Genomic DNA, 16,710 nt, shown 5'->3' on the forward strand with positions numbered 1-16,710 from the left:
ATAAGGAACATATTTGACATGTTTGTATCATTGTATATGTTGGAATGGTATAGTACTATTTGGTATATGTAAGTGATCTAAACACTTTGACGTATGGTACAAATATGCGAACTACTTGATGGCTTTTTGAATTGTATAAATAGGCTTAAGGATGCTAAAGAATTGCCATGTTGTGCAACTTTGAGTTTCTATTAAATAACTGATATAAAGCTTAGGTAAGTGAAGTTAAAATTTCATATGGATTTGTTAGTATTTGTTATACTTACTGTTGACTTTGCTTACTTATAGATTGTTGACCACGGAGCGTGACAATCGGGCTTTTTTGGAGCTCACACTATCTATCTTCCATTTTGGTAGCATTTAAACCGTTTCGTGTTCAGTTATATGTGACATGTACTTAGAAGTGTCATAATATCTTATAATGTTTACTTTGTCTAGAACTTCACTTGAATTGAACTTACGTTATAAATGGTAATGATATATGTATGCATACTAGAGAACATGATGTGTTATGTTTATTTGGTTCTTAATGTTGGATATATTAAGAATGGATTGACTTGAGAAAGTGAATGTTGAATAGCTTAAAATGTTATAAATAGTTTTGATGTAAATTGGTGCTAAATGTGATATATTGGTTTAGATGATGGAATGATGTTCAAATGGTATGTGGTTGGTATGAATTGTGCAGGTATAAGTTGTGTTAAGTGCTTCCTTGAGTTGAATTAGATGATGGTTTGAAATGAATACAAAAAAGGCCTAATTTTCATAAAAAAATCAAAGATCACATCGTGATGTCGTGAAGTCATGAAATGCATATTGTGACGAGAAATGGACTTCAAGCCATGTCGTGACGAAGAACTTCGTCGTTGCAATGAGACCGAGTCAGTTTGTCACGTTGTGATGAGGGAACCCCTCACATCATGACGTTGTTCTGAACTTTTGAAAATGTTGTAGTTTGGTTCTTACTTGTTCCTGAGTCAACTTTAGAGCTTATGTATGCTCATATAAGACTCGTGAAAGGTTTTAAATTGTATTGAATAGTTGATATGATTGAAATCATCAAGTTTTTTTTTACTTGAGTTGCCCGTTAAATGTTTGTAACTGTTTTGTTTTGCACTATAACATTTTGTAGCTTAGCCTGATGATCAAGACGAGCGAGGGGTGTTACAAACCCGAACTAGTTCTCAATTTGACTGGTCGTTTCGATTCGACTTAGTTTAGAGAATATTGAATTTTTAATTTTAAAATCATATTTATTTATTTTTAGAATTTTAAAAGTTTTAATTTTTAATAATTTTAAAATATAATTTTAATTTTATGTTTTTATTTAAAATATGAAAAATTTACTTTTAAAAATTAATTTTTATGTACTTTTAAAAGGTAAGAACCAAATTGATAAAAAATTATAAATGTTGAGAGCTAAAAAGTTATTTTACTTTTAATATTGTTAATTTTAATGAAAAATTAAATAGAAAGTCCAAAATTTTTAATAAAAATTACATGTACTCAATGCTCAAAATCAAAGTATAAAATTTAATTTTCAATTTAGAAAATATATAAAAACCTTTCACATATTAAAGCCTTTTTTTTTTTTGGAATCACATTAAAACCCTCTTTTTAACAAATAATTTTAGAAAAAGTGTTGTTTCGTGAATTCTCTTTTGTAAAATAGGATATTCGGAAAAAATAAATCCCTAATGTCACCTCCATACAAAAATGATCCATCTTCTCTTAAAAAAATCGAGCCGTCCTAAGGCTGCCACGTCTCAACCCTCAAAAAAAAAAAAACAAGGGTTGTTAGTTGGTTGAATCTTGGTTTAGTGGCCCAAATATAATAACCCAATCTCTTCTCCGCCGCTCTCTTTCTTCCTTACTTCAACACCATATCTTAGGGTTTCTCCTCCTCTCTACCTCCAATGGTATACCACTCTCTTCCTTCTCTGCCCTTCATCTCTTTCATTATATTCGTAATGTAAGTGCGTATTTATGGTAATTGCAGGGAAAGGGAACTGGGAGTTTTGGTAAACGAAGGAACAAGACCCACACGCTCTGCGTCAGATGTGGCCGCCGCAGCTTCCACCTCCAGAAGAGCCGTTGCTCTGCCTGTGCTTTCCCCGCTGCCCGTAAGAGGACATGTAAGCTGCCCGCTGCCCTTCCTCCTCTTAAGCTTTATTTTTGTTCATTGAATCTCCTTCCGCATCGGGTTTTCTGTTGTTTAGCTAATTGATTTTCTGGGTCTATTTTTCTCTTTGTTGGCAGCGTGTATCTGAGTTTGTATCTTTCTGGCTTGTTTCCCCTTGAATTTGCTTATTCTGATTAAAAACTTCATTTGCCTAAATATAATGAAAAAGTGGGGTCTGCTTTGAATTTTGCTTCATTTGTAGAAGAATAGCAGTACTTGTAGTTACCTTTTATCGTTCCAGTCTTTGTTAGTTTTATCCTACAATAAATGTTGTTATATTGGTAAATGGCCATGAGGTATTATGTGCTTGTATGAATTTGTAATGCTGCTCTGACTGTAAATTCTTCTTAAAGTAGCCATGTCCGATGCGCACACATGGACATGGCTATGGAGATATAACCTGAGTCTAAGTAGACCAGGCTATAAATTGGATACTGAATGTTTGTGCATGGATTGTGATTATGTGTTAATTGTTAAATCTTGTGGGACTCACAGATAACTGGAGTGTGAAGGCTATCCGAAGAAAGACAACTGGCACTGGTAGGATGAGGTATCTTCGCCACGTTCCACGCAGGTTCAAGACGGGTTTCAGGGAAGGTAGGAAAATGCTAATGTCCTTAGGCTCATTGCTTTCTGATTTTAGTTTCATTGCATATGAAGTATGAACATTTTCTGTTCTTATAAGAAATTTTGGGTTTTTTTTTTTTTCTTTCAAAATTTTCTTATTTTCGATTGGGGGTGATGTATAGGTACTGAAGCAGCACCAAGGAAGAAGGTTGCAGCAGCTTTTGCTTAAAAGGCAAATTGTAATGGTATGAGGTTTTGTTTTGGATGAAGCCATGTTTATGAGGAAACATTTAGTGATGAAGAGTGAAATTATGTTCCATTGGATGCTTTAGTTATTTAGTTTCTATTTGAATGTAGCTGTCTTAAATTTTGAACAATTATTGGAGCTAATGTTTGACCCTTAATTTCTTCATTGTCTTTTTTTTTTTTTTAACTTGATCAATGTTCTTGTTTCGTTTAAGATGCCCTTAAATCAATGGATCAGAAACGGGTTCATGATTTCCTTTTAGATAGACGGTAATGCAGGTTCGGATTTTAATCCTTTTTCTCATTTATTTTTCTAAATTTGTATAATAATATTCTGATTTGAATATTATAGTGATTATCTGCAACAGATACAAATCTTTCTTTGAATTTGTTTACTTTTTATGCAAATAATCTATTAAAATGTAAAACTTATTAAATTCAAATATTTAATGTATTTAAATATTTAGCTATAATATGTGTAATAACAAGTTTTCTTAATTTTTATGGATAAATATTTACATATAACTGTAAAACTACTAGTTTGAATTTATATAAATGTAGAAATATTTTATTTTTTATTAGAAGTTAAAAGTTACCAAATGTTATTTCATATTTTTATTATTAAAATGAAATTTTATTTCAATTTATTAAATGTATCTTTAAATTTCTGAAAAATAAAATGAAAATTAGTTTTTAAATGAAAATAGTATAAAATTTAAAAAATCAAATGGAGGTTAAATTCTTCTAGGAGTTTTACCGTTTTGCATTCTCATTAAAATAGTGACGGTAAGATAAAATATTATAACATTGAAATTAAAATTAAATGTGTTTGGATTCAATTGCAATAGTAATGATATGTTGAAAGTATAAAATGATAATTAAGAATATTAGATTTAATTATAGAGGCAAATTAAATAATTATATTTCATATTAAAATATTAAAAAATATTAAATTTGTATTTATCTTAAATAATTATTTTATTGATAAGGAACTAATGTTTCATTAATTATATTTGAATTTTATTATTATTTCTATAATACTTATTTGTGACTAATTCATACAAGTTTTATAATAATAAAATTTATATATTTAGTAACTTATTATAAAACTCAAAAAATATATTTTATATAATAAAAATAATAAATCATTTTAACATTTTTGATATATTTGTTTAGAGTATATTTATATTAAACTATATTAAAATCAAATTATATTAAAATAACAATTAAAATATATTTATTATAATGAATTTATTTTTGCTTGTATAAAAAATAATTGTATATAATTATTATATGGTAATAAAATTTATAATGTACTTATTTTTATATTTATTTATTATATATGTATTTTATAATAACACTATAAGGTTAAATTAGGAGAAATATTTCCCACTATAAAAGCTTTTTATTTTTTTTTTAACTAGAGTTTAAAATTCCATGCGTTAAAAATTTTAATTGGTTTAAGATGAAATGTCATTAGTGTGTTTACACCAAAGCCCATAACAATCATGCTTTACTAGAGGTTATGGGACTCCCAAAGGAAGCTTTTTTTTTTTTATCATCGTTGGGTGTGTACGTGATAATATTAAAAATAGTCAGAAATAATGGTGGTAATGAGATTAGTTACTATAGTGGTGAGATTAAATATTATAGTAATGAGATTAAAATTAATGGTAAGAGATGCGATGTGTGTTTGGATTTAAATACAATAATAGTCGAGTGAAAAGTGAAAATGACTATTAAAGACATTAGAATTTTAATAAATTATTAAAGAATATATATTTATATTTATATTAAATTATAATTAAAAATTATATTTATACTAAAAAATTAAATGTATAAGAATACTTATATATTTATATTAAATAATGATACGTATTAAAATTATGTTATTTAAATTTTTAATATTGTTTAAAATATAGTTATTTACTTTAATTAACTTATATTAGTTAAATAATAAATATAGTTCTGTCAGTTTATCTTATAAAATGAATTTATCCATGCATTTTTAAAATTTTAATTACTAAATAATTAACGATAGAAATAAAGTAATAAAAACATAGTTAGAATAAATATGAGTAATTTTGTCTTACAAAGAATTTCTTTAAAAATAAAAATGATAAAAAAACAAATGAATGCTGCAGTTGAGATAGAAAATTTCCAGTGATGATGGGGAGAGGGGCGGTGAAAAATAAAGGGGTTGGTGCATTTAGAGCATCTCAAAATTCAACTGAAGTATCAGTCCAGTTAAAAGTTTCGAACTCACTTGACTGGTGCTTATTGCTGACCTAAATTAGCCCTTAGACAATTGCGCAATAACTCCCACAACGCATCGTCTCTTTTATAACTTAATATAAAAGTTTTTAAATATATATCACAATTTCTAATACATGCTTATATATTTTTCTATATGTGAGACCAGTTGGAAATATAATATTACAAACAAAACTGTTAGCACTGACATGAAACAAAACTAAGTGTAAATAAATAAAGCAATCACTATATCGTGGAAGAACCACTATCGTAGAAGCGATTTCGCCTTGATCGGAGTAATTGAAAATAGACATTGCCCCCAAGGTCAATACAGTACTTCCAAATTCGTACATCCAAATGAGGAAGATGGAACTCAAAAAGATTGCTCTTGTCGTAAAAGTCAAGAAATAAATTGGAAGAAACTCAAGTAAACCACACTAGGTTCAATTCCCAAGAAAGATTGGAGGGGTTACAGATGGTCTTGCTTAAAACTCAATCTTCTAGACAAAATATTGCACTAATGTAATTTAGTAAAACATCAAAAATTTTAGAGAGCAAGAACAAGAGAGAAAAGAGAGAATTGAGTTTTCTTGTTTTGCTGTATTGTGAAAATTAAGTAGAATAACCTGCTATTTATATTGTTTTTAGATTGGGCAAAATGGTAAAATAGTAGTGTTAGTTTCTAAAAATAGTGGAGGATTTTCCTCAACAGAAAATATTTTGCAATAGTCAAAGGATTTTCTTCAATTGAAAAGTATTCTACAACAGAAAATATTTTAAAAAAAACATTTCTGATCTTGCATTAACAACATTCCCCCACTAATGTAAAAGAATTGGAAAATTTTGTAAACATGGAAAAAGGTAAAACGTGAGAAGAGAAATAGCGAAATTAGCTGCTTAAACACTAGTATCTTGTGGATTTGAACTAGTTTGTAGTGAAATGAGTGATTCTTCTGTTTAACAAGTGAACTAATCTTGAACTTTTTAAGATAGGGGTTAACTCATGACACGAGACTAATCTTAGGTCCAATTGAGTTTCGCAATAGATTAACAGTTTATCCAATATACCTCGGGATGTTGGTAAGTGCTCAACAGAAACGACCCAACGTCTTTCATAGAAGGTGGCTAATCTTTTACACTTACGTAGGTGATTTCATTAAGCCTATCTCAATATAGACCACCTAGACCAAGGCTATGGAATCTTTAAGAGCATTTAATAAGCTCAACCTTTTAGTTTTATAATTCGGTGAATTTATCAAGTTTGTCTCAATAGAACAACCCAAATTCTGGGATATAAATTCATTATCTCACACGTCGTTGAATTCATCAAGTCCGTCTCATTAGGACCACCCAAACTTTAGGCTATGAACTTATTAAGAGTAAGAAGCTTATCTTTATGCATGTACATTATGTGCCATAGGGATAGGTAAAGATATACACTATGAGTCTTTCTATGGTTTTGTTTGACCACACTGAACTTAGAAGACTAAGTTGGGTATCCACCATGAATTCCTCAACCAGTGGGCTTAAGACCTATCCCCCTCGATGAATCAAGAATCATTTTCCTACATAACCCTTGGTTAGTGGATCAACTAAGTTCCTCTCAGATTTTACGTACTTCATGACGAATACTCCATTCTTTATTAAGTCTCACATATTCATGTCTTATTCGTATATGCCTTTTATTGCCATTGTAAGTCTAGTTTTGAGCAATACAAATGGTGGCTTGTGAATCATATAATAAGGACACGGGAGGTGTAGGTTTCCCCTATAAAGGATTCTCTGTAAGTAGATTCTTGAGCCACTCGACCTTTTGCTCGGCTTAGTCAAGAGTTATAAACTTTGATTCCTTCATGGAGTGAGTAATACACGTCTGTTTAGCAGACTTCCAAGAAATAGTTACTCCGTCTAAAATAAAGACATACCTACTTGTAGAGCTAACTTTATCAGTTACCCAGTTTGTATCACAATATCTCTTTAGGATTGTAGGGTATTTGAAAAATTCCAACTTCCAAGTTATTGTAGTTTAATTTTACTTAAAATTATTTGGGGAAAGTTTAACCTTGATAGCATAGTAACTTGCGAACCATGACACTTTACCCCACTTACCATGTCGATGCCCTCATCGATATGAAACCACACTTTTAGTAACCTTGTTGCGTTGAGACATTTCAATCTCAAGTCTATCTCAGGCCTTTAAGGCCTAAGGTTATGATCCATTCCATGTGTATCAGACTTGGTCTCATCTCAATCGTTGGTGTAATCTTGTCTATGCCAATTCATCCACCAAAAATTTGGACTCAATGCCACAACATATAATCATTAGGTGACAAACTTGAAGAACCCTTAATGGTATAACCCTTTGTCAATTGAATATTACAATTCTTTTGATACTTAAAAATGCATCCCTCTAGATGTGGCATTAGCCGTACTTTTGCGGCCCCAACACTAAAGTTCTCAACATGGGAAATTTAGACACATTGGCCATCTCCAACTTAGGCCCTCTCGGCCCCTCTATGGTCACTCCATTAGGTGTGACCATATTGGCCAATTGCAACACGTGCGGCACCACTAAACTAGGTCAATCTTAATATCAATTTTAGACTTTAATGTTCATTCATGCAAACTCTATCACGTCGCTTCTTTCTCCGCACAATCTCATAGGTTGCCTGAACAAGACATCCCTCATTAGTTCTCTTGTTCAAGCTCTCACAATTGATAATCCTCTATTCTACTTTGGTTAAAAATTCTGTGACACTTAGACTAGCTCCACAAATCTCATTTATTAGTAGCTCATCATGGATAAAGGCATCGTAAGGCCTATCCTTAAATAAGGATCCAGCGATCCACTCATGGTCCTCCGACCCACTCAAATTGTAACCTTCTTAACTTGGCCTAGACGTTATAGTTAGATTGAGAAGACTTAATTAGCCACCGAAATGGCTAAGCTAACTTACGTTACTTTTGAAGACTTTAAATAAACTCATTTTTAGAGAAAAATTGTATTTGCACTTTGAGTTAGTTTAAAAGAGTTCATTTATTAGATAATTTATACTTAAGACTCATTTTATTATTGATAGTGTTGTTTAAGGAAAAAATTGTTTGTGTTAGAATTAAGTGACCCAAATTCTTATTTAAATAAAATACAATGGAAAATAAAATAAAAGTAAAATCCATATAGAACTAGACTTCTTTTATTTTATTTTAGAATAAGTTTTTTTAAACCTTATTAAACTCCATCTATTTTATATTGATTAGGATAGGGTGTTTCAATCCTACTAGAATATGGCTTTACAAGCCTATAAATAGACATAGTCTATTCCTCTTGTATTGATTCAAATTTTTGACATAGTGAATTTTCTTCTCCTCTGCCCGTGGTTTTTTCCCGAAAGGGTTTCCACGTAAAATTTGTGTGTTCTCTTTATTTATTTTATTTTTACAAATTGGTATCAGAGCTTCTGGGTTATTCATCTCGATCACTGTAATGGCGTCTTTGAAGTATGAAATTCCGCTGTTGGATCGCAACACCAGATTTGCATTGTGGCAAATTATGATGCAAGGAGTTCTTGCACAGATGGATCTGGAGGATTCCCTACTAGGGATAGATAAGATGCCTTCAACATTAACAGATGAAGAGAACTAGCATAAGGATCGAAAGACGTAAACACAATTACATCTGCATTTGTCCAACGAAATTTTGCAGGATGTGATGAAAGAGAAGACTGCCGCTGCATTATGGAAGAGGTTAGAACAAATATGTATGTCGAAAAATCTAACAAGCAAGTTGCATATGAAGCAGCGTCTTTATGCTCATCGTTTGGAGGAAGGTGCGTCTGTACACGAACACTTATCAGTGTTTAAAGAAATTCTCTCAAACTTGGAGGCCATGGAGGTTCAGTATGATAAGGAAGATTTAGGGTTGATTCTACTTTGTTCGTTGCCTGCCTTATTCAACCTTTAGAGACACGATTTTATATAGCCGCGAGTCTCTCACAGTTGATGAGGTTTATGATTCTTTAACCTCGTATGATAAGATGAAGCATCTTGTGGTTAAACCTGACTCTCAAGGAGAGGGTCTCATTGTTTATAGGAGACAAGATCGGAATGCTGATGATGATCGTGGTAGGACACAGGAACAGAATCCTCGTGGTAAATCTAAAGGTAGATCGAAGTCTTCAAACAGAGGTAAAACTTGTAACTTCTGCAAGAAGAAAGGGCACATTAAATCTGAGTGCTATAAGCTACAAATAAGATTAAAAGGGAGGCTGCGAATCAAAAGGGAAAACAACCAAAAAATTCCGGTGAAGCTGATTTTGTAGAAGATTACAGCGATGGTGAACTTTTAGTTGCTTATATCAATGACTCTAAAGTAAGCGAGGAATGGATACTTGATTCAGGCTGCACCTTCCACATGAGTCCCAATCGGGATTAGTTTACAACTTACGAAACAGTGTCTGAAGGTGTTGTTTTGATGGGAAATAATGCTTCGTGTAAAATCGCAGGTGTTGGAACAGTTAAAGTTTAGATGTTTGATGGAGTTGTCAGAACACTTAGTGAGGTACGACATGTTCCAGAATTGAAGAGAAATTTAATTTCGTTGAGTAAATTTAATTTTGTTGAGTACTCTTGATTCAAAAGGGTACAGATATACAACTGAAAGTGGGATTTTAAAGATTTCCAAAGGTTCCCTTGTTGTGATGAAAGGGCAAAGAAAAACTTCCAAGTTATATGTTTTGCGGGTTCTATCATTATCGGTGATGCAAATTGCCGCTTCTCTTCTTTGTCGATGATGATATTACTAAACTTTGGCATATGCGCCTAGGGCATATGAGTGAGAATGGCATGGTAGAATTGAGTAAAAGAGGACTTCTTGATGGGAAAGGAATTTGCAAACTAAATTTCTATGAGCACTGTGTTTTTGGGAAGTAAAAGAGAGTTTGATTCACTAGAGGAATCCATAACACGAAGAGAATATTGGAGTATATTCATTCTGATCTGTGGGGGCCATCCAAAGTGCCTTCGAGAGGTGGAGCTAATTATATGCTAACCTTTATTGATGATTTTTCCAGAAAAGTTTGGACGTTCTTCCTGAAGCAGAAAAGCGATGTGTTTTCTGCATTTAAGTCTTGGAAATTATGATTGAAAAACAGATGGGAAAACAGATAAAATACCTCCGCACAGACAATGGCTTAGAGTTCTGTTCTGATGAGTTTAATAGATTGTGCAAGTCAGAAGGGATCATGAGACACTTGACAATTCGTCATACTCCACAGCAAAATGGAGTTGCAGAATGAATGAACAGAACAATCATGGAGAAGGTTCGATGTATGTTGTTAAATTCCAACTTATCGAAGTCATTTTGGGCAGAAGCAGCTTCTACTGTATGTTTTTTAATCAACCGATCTCCATCCGTTGCCATTGAGAAAAAGACTCTACAAGAGGTATGGTCTGGTAATCCTGCTAATTATTCTGATTTAAAGATTTTTGGGTGTCCTGCGTATGCTCATGTTGATAATGGAAAATTGGAACCGAGATCCATTAAATGCGTTTTCTTGGTTATAAAGTCGGTGTAAAAGGGTATAAGTTATGGTGTCCGAAAATAGAAAAGTTGTGATTAGCAGAGATGTTGTTTTTATGAAACCGCTATGCTACCTAACTTATCTCTTAAAGACTCTTCCAATAAAGAAAATCAAAAGCAGGTGGAGAATCAAATTAATATAGAGTCAACTCCTCAAGCCAGAAAAAAAGTTGAGAATAGAGTTGTTTTTTCACCATAATACTCTATCGCCAAAACAGAACTAGAAGAGAAATTAAACCTCCAAAGAAGTATGCCGAGGCTGATCTAGTTGCTTATGCTTTAAATGTGGCTGAAGATATAGATGCGAATCAAGAGCCATCTAATTATTCTGAGGCGGTTGGCTATGAAGATTCAAAAAAGTGGATGTTTGCTATGCAAGAAGAGATGGAATCACTTCACAAAAACAGAACATGGGACCTTGTGAAACTTCCTAAAGGTAAAAAGGCTGTTCGTTGTAAATGGGTGTTTAAAAAGAAAGAAGGGACTCTAGGAGTTGAAGAACCCAGATATAAAGCAAGGCTTGTTGCAAAGGGTTACAGTCAAATTCCAGGAGTGGACTTCACAGATGTGTTCTCTCCAGTTGTTAAGCATAGTTCGATTTGACCTTTGCTTGGTATTGTGGCCATGCATGATTTGGAGCTTGAGCAGTTAGATGTAAAAACTGCATTTCTGCATGGAGAACTTGAGGAGGATATTTACATGCAACAACCAGAGGGTTTTATAGTCTCAGAAAAAGAGGACTATGTTTGCTTGCTGAAAAAGTCCCTTTACGGTTTGAAACAGTCACCAAGACAGTGGTACGAGAGGTTTGATTCCTTTATGACTTCTCATGATTTCAAAAGAAATAGTTTTGACAGTTGTGTTTACTTTAAGAAAAATAGTGATGGTTCTTTTGTGTATCTACTTCTTTATGTTGATGACATGTTGATAGCATCAAAAGATAAATGAGAGATAAGAAATGTCAAAACCCAACTAAGAAAAGAATTTGAGATGAAAGATTTAGGACCAGCAAAGAAGATACTTGGTATGGAGATTCTCGAGATAGAAAAGCAAGTAAATTGTACCTAAGTCGGAAGGGTACATTGAAAAGTTCTTTGCGGAGTTCAATATGCAGAGTGCTAAGCTTCATTAGTACTCCTTTAGCGACCATTTCGACTTTCATCGGCTTTGTCTCCACAATCGATGATGAGATTGAGTACATGTCACATTTTCCATACTCTAGTGCAGTGGGATCTCTCATGTATGCTATGGTTTGTTCACGTCCAGATTTATCATATGCAGTCAGTGTAGTTAGCAGATACATGGCAAATCCTGGTAAAGAACATTGGAAAGCAGTTCAGTGGATTTTAAGATACTTATGAGGCACTACTGATGTTTGCTTACAGTTTGGAAGGACTAAAGATGGAGTCATAGGATATGTTGATGCTGATTTTGTTGGAGACCTTGATAGAAGAAGATCTCTCACAGGTTACGTCTTTACAATCAGAGGTTGTGCAATTAGTTGGAAAGTCACTTTGCAAATTACAGTCGCTTTGTCTACCACTGAACCTGAGTACATGGCGATTACTGAGGCTTGTAAAGAAGCTATTTGGTTGAAGGGACTCTTTAGTGAACTCAATGAAGACCTTCAAATCAGTACAGTATTTTGTGACAGTCAAAGTGCCATCTTTCTTACAAAAGATCAAATGTTTCATGAGAGAATAAAACACATTGATGTTCGGTATCATTTTGTTCGTGATATTATTGCTCGTGGTGATATTGTTGTGAGCAAAATTAGTACTCATGAAAATCTTGCAGATATGATGACTAAGTCACTTCTTATAACCAAGTTTGAGCATTGCTTAGACTTGGTTGGTGTTCATTGTTGAAGTTAAACCCTTAAGGGGTTTTATGGAAGAGGCGGAGAACTTGTTTATTGAAAGTTCGCGATGAAGAACTTGTTCATTGAGAATTTGTGTCAAGGTGGAGATTGTTAGAATTAAGTGACCCAAATTCTTATTTAAATAAAATACGATGGAAAATAAAATAAAAGTAAAATCCATATAGAGCTAGATTTCTTTTATTTTATTTTAGAATAATGTTTTTTAAACCTTATTAAACTCCATCTATTTTATATTGATTAGGATAGGGTGTTTCAATCCTACTAGAATATGGCTTTACAAGCCTATAAATAGACATAGTCTATTCCTCTTGTATTGATTCAAATTTTCGACATAGTGAATTTTCTTCTCCTCTGCCCGTGGTTTTTTCCCGAAAGGGTTTCCACGTAAAATTTAAGTGTTCTCTTTATTTATTTTATTTTATTTTATTTTATTTTTACAGTTTGCTTGTCACTCTTCTTTGCAAAAACTCGATGTTAAACTAATGAAGTGAAAAAACCATTTTTCAAGTCATTTTGGGAATTTAGTTACCTTATTGATTTGTTTTTTCAAAAACGGTTCATACAACAGAAATTAGGGAACAATGTCAGATTTTACTTAAGCTCGATATCATGCATTTTTCAGTTATTATGCTTGAGTAATCCATGCATGCAAAAATCCCCAAAAGAAAAGTTACCAAGCCACAGATCAGAAGTAATTAAAAAAAATTACAAATCAAAACCGATAGAGACTGATTAATACTTACTAAAAATAGTTTGAGGTCCAATGTGATCCTCCGTATGCCGAGACCGATCCTAGTTTCAAGGTTTACCTGAAAAGTTAAACACTATTGGAGGGTGAGCTTATGACAGCTCAGTGAGGAAAACAATTATTTAAATAGACATAGATACCGAATACAGTGCAATGTATTAGCATTAACAGAAGAACACATAACTATCATTGGAATTTCATATCATTATATAGCCATTATCAAATCGATGTCTAACGGTGTATGAGCATGAGTCATCATTCATTCGCGTAACAATCATTGCTTTTGATACCGGCATAAATCAATAACATTCGAATATGTTGTGTACATGATACAGTGCAAAAAGGTTCCTACCCATACCATTTATTGCACACCACGAGTTCCTTAAAACCCGTCTACCAAATTCCAACAAATGTGAGCATAGCTCGGTGTGGTAAAACCACTGAATAATCAATAATACAGAAAATATATTGGATATCAAATAGTACGATACAATCGCCAATAACATATAATATGTGATAAAATCACCAATCCTCTTGGTACTCCAGGTGTAGTGCACTGACTACATATAAAGATGGACTTAATATGCCGCTAGTATTCAACAGAACTCCTCCATCAACCACAAGATATCTCAATATTTTTCACATTTATTTGACATGTTCAACATGCCCTTAATAATCACATACCTTCAGTAAATGGAAACAATGTTCCAACTTTCAAATTACCATTAAGATGATATCATTCAACATTAGACAATTTCACAAACTTTTACGATTTTCCAATGTGCATGTATAGCAACCTTTCCAATATAACATAGCAAACTATCTATGCAATTATATCATGCATAAACTCATATCTCAAAAAATCATGCTATATATACAATCAATCTCATACCAAATAACACAACCATGCATCACAATACCATTCACACAGTCAAACTAGCAACTTTGCTAACATATCAATCTTTTAGGGCTCGAAACCTACCTAGTTCGGCCACTTACAAAATTAATTATTCGGCTATTAAGCCAATCCAATAAACAATATAAATCATCAAATATATAAAAAAAATTATCATTTTTAATTAATTTTTTGAGTTTAGAATCCATACGACCTATATGACCCATACCTTATTTTACGCTTTTTCACAGCACATTAGCGAACCTTTCAATTTCCTTAATAAACCTTAAAATGAACCTAAGTAAAAAAATCAATATAAATTCCATAAATTAATCTCTTAACCAGACCTTAAACACCCACTTATGGGTTCTAACCAATCATCAAAATTACTATTATTTTACAAATCCAAACTAGTTAGATTTCTTACACTATTTTGTTACGAATCGTGCGCGCAAACGTCTTTTGGCTTTACGATTGATTTGGGGTGTTCCGGTCAGCACCTAGAACAATTACATACTAGAAAATAAGTAGCTAATATTGATTAAAATCCCTTATTTAATCAATCCATAAACTTTTCCTAACAACTTTTTCGAAACAACAAACTAGTTTACAATTAATCGCATTTACACTTCCCGAATTATGATATCTGAATTGCTAATGATTAAGAATGTCTTTCCATAATTAACATGTGATTAAAGGCTGATTATGAGGGTTCAAGAAATCGAATTAATTCTAGGAAAAGATGGGCAAGAACCAAGAAACAAAACAACCCCCTTTTTTGCACATAGGCACATGCAACACCACCAGTGGTGACCAAATTTGGGGCTAATTTAAAAATGATTTAAAGATCCATTAAAAATATGGAAAAAAATAAATTTAGAACATTTAAAATTCACCTAAATTCCCTATCTGAAAAATTAGGTTTTTAATTGAAAATATTAATCAACAAATTGAAGAAAGAAAAGATCTTACACAAGCTAGATGAGGGAAACGATAATGACACTTTCTTGGCAATATTCGGGATCGATCTTAGAATTCAAGATTTCAGATTTGGGGCTGATTTTAATGAGAAAAAAATACAAGCAAGATGGTGGAGACGATGTTAAAAAATATTAAGACAAAAATAAAAAGAAAGAGATGTTAAAACTAGGTTTAGGTGACCGTAACAATAGAGGAAGAAAGAAAAAAAAACTGAAGATCAAGGAGGAGAGGAGAGGGGAGGAATGACTAGGGTGAGTAAAAATAGAATAAAGGATGATTATTTTGTGTAAAATTAGCATTTATACTTAGGGTACGGATGACACACACATTAAAAACAAGGGATTTTGTAAAATTATAGTTATTTTGCATGGGAAAGGATTCAAACTTAGGACCTCAATTTAATTTTCATGCTTTTGCATTTATCAATTAACCAGTAGGCTATTTATTTATTTTTGAAATAATGTTTCAATATTTATTTTAAAAATAAGCGTGTCACATACTAGGGTTTGAGGCAAAATAATAAAAATGGTGAAAAAGAAAGGATTTGAAGTTGGGTTTCAAGGAATGTTTCACTAACACTTATCCAACAAATCAATACCTCATTTATTCCTAAAAACACATAAATAATCTTAAAAATTAGGGCATGACCACTCTCTTTCGATTCCCAAACCAGATTCTACTAACCCTCGATTTTTGGGATGTTACACAAACACAAGGGTCCTGTGACCCACTTAAACTCAAGGGTCCTTTAACCCACTTAAACTCAAACTCGCTAAGCCTTCCAAGTCCATCTTGACTACAATGGCCCATTGGCCAACACAGATGGAGCTTGCAACAGCTCTAATGCTACTTAGGAGTACTCTTGCACTACTCAGGTGCCTTTAAATTTATTGCTTCAATATCACACCAATATATTTTTAAGTCCAATTTTTCATTCACTGTCTATTTTTTTCCTCTCTTCTGAGATTTGAACCCTAAGACCCTTTAGGATTTTACAATATCCAAAGTTTACAATCACGTTTGATAGGCTCAACTCTTAACTTGGAACGGGCAAGCTAGAGTTAAACCACTGAAATTTGAATCAACAAAGCCAAACTCATGTTCCAGCCCCTTAAAACCCCTTACTCAGGTTACAAGCTCGCGTTACTAAGCTCGGTTTCTAAATTTCCTGTAGAAGCCTTCATTAGTTCCATCAACGAGAAATGAAAACGATTCTCACATTTAAACAGCAGCAAAGAAGTTGCTTGTAAATTTTTGGAGATATACTATTGCAAACAAAACCATTAGCATTGACATTAAACCAAACTAAGAGTAAATAAATAAAGCAATCACTATGTCGTGAAAGAATCACTATCTTAGAAGTGATTTCACCCTGATC

The 16,710-nt window shown here is 32.6% G+C and overlaps 1 protein-coding gene across 1 annotated transcript; it reads left to right on the forward strand.

Annotated features, from left to right (window-relative positions):
* Nucleotides 1–1,771: 1,771 nt before the first annotated feature.
* On the forward strand, nucleotides 1,772–3,153 carry LOC108466459 (60S ribosomal protein L37-3-like). Its single transcript, XM_017766820.2, has 4 exons — nucleotides 1,772–1,919; nucleotides 2,000–2,135; nucleotides 2,678–2,779; nucleotides 2,932–3,153. The coding sequence occupies exons 1-4, from the start codon at nucleotides 1,917–1,919 to the stop codon at nucleotides 2,976–2,978; spliced, it is 288 nt and encodes a 95-aa protein (XP_017622309.1). The 5' UTR covers nucleotides 1,772–1,916; the 3' UTR covers nucleotides 2,979–3,153.
* Nucleotides 3,154–16,710: the final 13,557 nt, after the last annotated feature.

Source organism: Gossypium arboreum, chromosome 2 (assembly GCF_025698485.1).
Source record: "Gossypium arboreum isolate Shixiya-1 chromosome 2, ASM2569848v2, whole genome shotgun sequence".
Taxonomy (NCBI): Eukaryota; Viridiplantae; Streptophyta; class Magnoliopsida; order Malvales; family Malvaceae; genus Gossypium; species Gossypium arboreum.

Coding starts and splice junctions, on each gene's coding strand:
- LOC108466459 (XM_017766820.2), top strand. Junction 2,136..2,677: donor CGCTGCCCGTAAGAGGACAT/GTAAGCTGCCCG, acceptor TGGGACTCACAG/ATAACTGGAGTGTGAAGGCT. Junction 2,780..2,931: donor CAAGACGGGTTTCAGGGAAG/GTAGGAAAATGC, acceptor GGTGATGTATAG/GTACTGAAGCAGCACCAAGG.